At 32.8% G+C, this 5,952-nt stretch overlaps 1 protein-coding gene across 1 annotated transcript; it reads right to left on the bottom strand.

Annotated features, from left to right (window-relative positions):
- Positions 1–2,210: 2,210 nt before the first annotated feature.
- LOC120153854 (ethylene-response factor C3-like) lies at positions 2,211–2,994 on the bottom strand. Its single transcript, XM_039165725.1, has one exon. The coding sequence runs from the start codon at positions 2,905–2,907 to the stop codon at positions 2,278–2,280; it is 630 nt and encodes a 209-aa protein (XP_039021656.1). The 5' UTR covers positions 2,908–2,994; the 3' UTR covers positions 2,211–2,277.
- Positions 2,995–5,952: the final 2,958 nt, after the last annotated feature.

Here is a 5,952-nt window from a genome sequence, read left to right as displayed (position 1 = left end):
CATCGTGGCTTTTCCGGTAGAAATTCCTAAAGACTACGACATGTATATGTACAACGAGGAAGCATAATCCAAATCTTTGAACTCTGCTTTCCACCTCATCAATATTGTGAGAATCAATTAAAGGGATATCTTTTAATGAAAACATTAATTTTTTTAATACTCACACACTCATACATATAAACTTTATCAAACAATAATAATTTAGGGTAATTACTTTCAATAATTTTTAAAGTAATTGCTTAAAAAATTATCAGTTGACACCTCTCACCTTCCTAAGATCGTGGGTTAAATATTTACTAGAAACAACATTTTTTTTCCCTTCTTGTAAGTAGAAATTATTAAAAAGAAAGTAATTACTAATTACACTATAATATATCTTTATTATCGTTTTTAATCATTAATAATATATACATCTTGTAAATATCATTATTTGAACTTAAAATCTTTTGGTTCTATGATCGTTGGGTTACCACCTTTTGGAAGCTCGTAAGAAACTATAGGCTAGATCCACTCCAAGATTTGCTATGTTCTTAGATCTTGTAATTATGTAGCTTAGAGTACTCTTTTCGTCTTACAGGCTTAGAAGGGTTTTTAACAAGACATATTTTTTTTTTGAAAAAATAATAATACCTTCAAAAAAAAAGTAACACTATCGTTTGATAAGATCTTTTAATAAAAATATTTATGATATAATTACACAATGATTTTGGAACTTCTCAAGTTCTCTATTTCTTGTGACCACATCAATAATTTGGATTTGTGGGTGATTTTTTTATGACAGCATTAATAATGAGTGATTTTATAAATGAAAAAAACTTAATGGAGATTACTCAACCACAAGTATTATCAAAGATTGAATAAACGAAACATGTGGAAATAAATTTATAAAATTTATAGGGTCGATTTATTTAGAGAATAATTAGTTTATTAATGTTATATTTATTTTTTTTTCATTAGATTGAATGTAATTTTACCATCGATTAAATAAAAAATATATAAGTTAAAGAATAAAAACAAAAAATTCTCCATTTAGGAGCAACCACTGTTTATTTTAAGAATGATAATTTAATCAGTATTTGATTAGTTTCGATTCAATTTAATACGATAAAAGTGAATTTTAATTTTAAAATTCACAGTCAGGTTAAATCAAATCAAATTAAATGAAAATTTATTAGATACATTCTTTTTTTATCAATGAACTTTTAATTTTTGTCAATTTAAATTAACTAATAGAAAAAGTAACAAGTCTGTTAAGGGTAGGGTTGGACATTTGACTCGAATTCGAACACGACCTAATCCAAATATGTCATTTTTAAGGATGTAGTCGGGTCATGTTAGATTTTAGGATAAAAAATTAGATACAAGATAATATTATAATTATCCCTTATATATTAAAAGATAATTCCAACAATATCCCTCTCTGTATTAGTTTTAAATTAGACCTTTATTTTATCTAATAATATATATATATATTTGATGAGGTCGAATGTAAAGTTTAACCTCAAAATCGGGTTAAATTTCAGATTGGATGAATCTCTCCTAAATTCAGATCGAATTGGATGCGAGGTAAAAGATTTAATTTTTGAGTAAATTTTGGATAAATAAAAATCCAACATTATCTATGGCCATCCTTAATTAAAAAATATATTATATTTTATCTTTTTATCATTTTTTTTCTAAAAGTTTTTAGTCTTTTACATAACTCAAATTGTTTTTTATATATAGTTTTACACTTTTTTAGGAGTGTTGGATTGAACCAAATAAAATGTTAAGATTAACTCATTTTTTCCAAGTGATTATCTTCTCATAGATTAGTTCATTTATATATATATAAGATCTAATTGTATAATGTAAATTTTTTTACATTACACTTAGATTTGAGATTGTTGGATGAGACAAAATAAACGATTGAAATTAATATTAAAAAATGTAAAGATATATATTGAAAAATATGAATAAATCTCAAATATTTATTTTTCTTATTCTACAGTTTTAATTCTACGTAAAACTAAGAAAAAAACTATATTATATAAGTGTTATATATATATATTATCAACTTAAGAAAGGCTTACAGATAATGAGCGATAAACATCATCAAATGTATTTTCTCACGTTTTCAAGTTAACTTCACAAGAAAAAGAAAAACCAAAACTAGATAACAAGATTAACCCCCAAGAAAAAAATGGGAGAGCTCCAAGATTCAACCAAACAAGAAAAAGAACAAAAAGACATGCAATCAAAAGATTAAAAACCCGACCCGTCGTCCTCAATATCGTTTTACCAAGGACCCGAAGTTTCACATGAACTCAAAAGCTGCTCCAAGTAATCGCCTCCTAAATCCTCAAACACCACCAAGTTCTGTTGTTGTTGTTGGTTTCCGACCACCTCGTTTCGACTGCTTTTCTTGTTCTTGGACGACCTTCTCCTCAAGTAATGCCCCTTCTTCAAAGTCATAACAGGGGAGCAACCCTCCTCGCATTCATACTTCATTTCCTCTAGCGATTCCTTCACCACTTGGATCGGGAAATTGAGAGTTGCCAATGATCCTCTCATCGCGAACGCCGCTTGATCGTAAGCTAAAGCGGCTGCTTCCACGCTGTCGAATGTCCCTAGCCACACCCTCACCCCGTTTCTAGTCGAATCCCTGATTTCCGCTGCGAATTTCCCCCACGGCCTCCTCCTCACCCCTCTGTAACTCTTTTCGGGTTCGGGTACTTCATCCCGTTTGGAATCCGAACTAACTTCCTCGGGTTTGGGTTTGCCTCCAGCCAATAAATCCATCCAAAGCAGTTCCTCGGCGTCATTGAAGTTGAAGAAAACAGGATTGTACGGCTCCGGCGAGCGAAACGACGATTCTGGGGAGATTTCCGGCGTAGTTGAGTATTGGAAGAGAGAAGATTTGTCCATAATTGGGTTGAACTGTGGGCTATTTTCGGAGGTCGTTGAGTTTGTTATCTCAGTGGCAACTGCTGACAAACTATGATTTGGTCTTGGAACATTTCAACTGCCTAACCCTCTCTATATACCAGCACGAGAATATATTTTTCCATTAAAAAAGGAATTAAGCACGTGAGTCAAATGACGCACGGCGGCCGCGTTGGACCCGAAATGGCGTAATGTATATTCCCATGTCAGCATACTTGGGGTTTATTTTTTCCTACGTGGCAGCTATTCGTCATTGTAGAGTGAAAGCAGCTTTAGACATAAGATAAATTTTGAAAAGTTTACTGGATAAGACTCGAAACAACGAATACAAATAAATTTACCCCAATGATTAGTGTTGTTGTTTACTATTTTTTGGGTAAATTACATAATTTCTCATTGAACTTTATTCTTTTTTCTATTTTGTTCACCATACTTTTAGTTTTTTTATTTTACTCATTGAACTTTACAAATTGAATTATTTTGCTCACTCTGCGGTTAACTCTCTAACGACGTGATGATGTGTCATTTTTTATTATTTAATATAAAATGATTGAAAATATAAAGGGTAAATTACATCGTTCCTCAATGAACTTTACTCTCTCTCATATTTTGCTCATCCAACTATAAAATAAAAACAGAAGGTGGTCGAATGCCATCGCTAGCCACCGTTAACCACAGTAGATGGTGACCGTTTGGTACCAAATTTTATGGGTCGCTTTGTCTCGACACCTTGAGTCCTAGTCCGATCTCCATTTTGCCAGAACTTGCTCCTAAATCCATGAATAGGAGATTGAATGTGAGGAAGCTGAAACATTTCAATCGAGATTCATGAATTTTGAGACATTTTTTGGAGAAATAAGCACCAGATTTGAACTCATGAAGTTGAGACAAATCGACCCATGAATTTTGGGACCGAACAACCACCATCAACGACAGTCAACAGTGGTCGACGGTGGCATTTGACCATCTTATGTTTTTATTTTATAGTTAGGTGAACAAAATAGGAGAGAGAGTAAAGTTTAATGAGGAACGATGTAATTGATGATTAAATAATAATAAAAAATGACACATCATCACATCGTTAGAGAGTTAACGAGAAAGTGAGCAAAACGATTCAATCTGTAAGGTTTAGTAGGTAAAATAGAAAAATTGAAAGTATGATGAGCAAAATAGGAGAGAAAATAAAGTTCAGTGAAGAATGGTATAATTTACCCTATTTTATTAATGGAAGTCTTATACAGATATTTTCAAAGAAACTTCGGTTCCTAAAATTGTAAGATAAGTATTAATTGTTTAAATTTTTTAGTTAAAAAATATACTATTATTTAAAAAAATGAGAGCTTTAGATGTTATTAAATTAAATATTATTTATTTATCGATTAATATATAACACTAAAATAATTAACAATTTAATAATAAATAGACTGTTTTTATAAGCTCGTCCTAGTCCACAATTATCACAAACGGGTCGCAGCAGAAGTCATCCAGGAGACATCAACAATATAAAGCTGCAACTCTTTCCTTGATGAACAAAAATGACGCACGTTTACGGAGTTCTCTAGGCGCACGTTAGCAGGGCTAATGGAACCTGAGTTTTCCATCGACTCTCAGGCATTCTTGTCTGGTTTTCTTCTGATTATTATTCTTTTGGTCTTCTTTATTCACTTCTCTTCATATTAGTAATGGACTGGCACAAATTATTTTGGGTGTAAAGCAAATCATGAACTTTCTTATTTCCCCCCAAAATTAAACGATAGGGTTCTAATTGTTCAACCTCCTCCAGAGGTCTTCGAGGCAGGTACGGCAGAATGGAAGTCAGCACTAGTTGAGCAGTTTCTTGGATCAACCCCTAATTTTCTCTCTCTGCAACGAGTTATTGATAATCTCTGGAATCAGGCTTCGAAGGGGTTTTCTGTTCAGGTCAGTCTTGCTGGCAACAATTTATATATATGTTATTTCAACTTTGATTCTGCTAGGGATTGGCTCCTTGAAAACGGACCATGGCATATTCTTAATAAGCCATTAATCCTCAGAAAATGGGAGCCTAATCTACAAAGGCTTAACTTTGATTTATCTCGTCTTCCTCTTTGGATTCATCTGTTCAATGTTCCACTGTAATTATTTAATAGGGAAGGTCTTAGTTACATTGCTAGTGCTCTAGGAGTCCCCATTTCCATGGACTCTGTTACTGCTTAAAAAACTAGATTAGAATTTGCTAAGGTTTGCATTGAAGTAGGTGCTAAAGAGGAAATTCCAAAAAATGTTGAAGTGGTTATGGCTAATGGTCAGACCACTACCATCTTTGTTGAAGTTCCATGGTATCCTTCTTGCTGTAAAAGGTGTAATTCTTTCGGTCATACTAATAAAAACTGCTCTGTTAACACCTCTAATGCTCTTTCTTCTACCAAAGTTTGGAGGAAGAAATCTGTCATGATTGCTAACCAAGGGACTAACTCCTCTGAAGGAATTGAATCCTTACAGGAACCAGAGTCAGATCATTCTCCTCCTAAGGAAAAATCTGAACATACTCGAAATTTTAATCCTTCTCCAAAGGTTTCAGATTCCTAGTTACCAAACAATATTCCTTCTCCGGTACAAATTGCTTCATCTTCCAAGAGTGACCCAAATAACTTTTTTGGTGAATAATCTTCTGTCATTCCTCAACTCTCTCCTAATTTAGTGGAATATGTTAAAGGGGTAACAACAACTCTTGAAATCCCTTCAAATGCTAAGGATAATGAATATGTTCCTATCCTAAAAAGAGGTAGAGGTAGGCCTCTAAAAGCTAAATCTAAGACTGTTTTAAAAGGATTAGCAAATAGATTTGAAATCCTTAGCACTGTTGATGAGAACCCTCCTCCTGTTGAGATTCAAGTTAGGAAACCAAGACCTGTTGCCTCAGGGGTTGTTAATCTGATTAAAGAGCTTAAATTAAAAAAGAAAGAGCACACTATTAAAGTTCAAAGTTCTGTAAATAGTGAACAAGGGGGTGATCCCATATATCCTTCTCAATGATAATTTGTTTTT

Source organism: Hibiscus syriacus, unplaced genomic scaffold (genome assembly GCF_006381635.1).
Source record: "Hibiscus syriacus cultivar Baekdansim isolate YM2019G1 unplaced genomic scaffold, ASM638163v2 tig00111105_pilon, whole genome shotgun sequence".
Classification (NCBI taxonomy): Eukaryota; Viridiplantae; Streptophyta; class Magnoliopsida; order Malvales; family Malvaceae; genus Hibiscus; species Hibiscus syriacus.
This window is presented reverse-complemented; position numbering and strand designations above follow the sequence as displayed.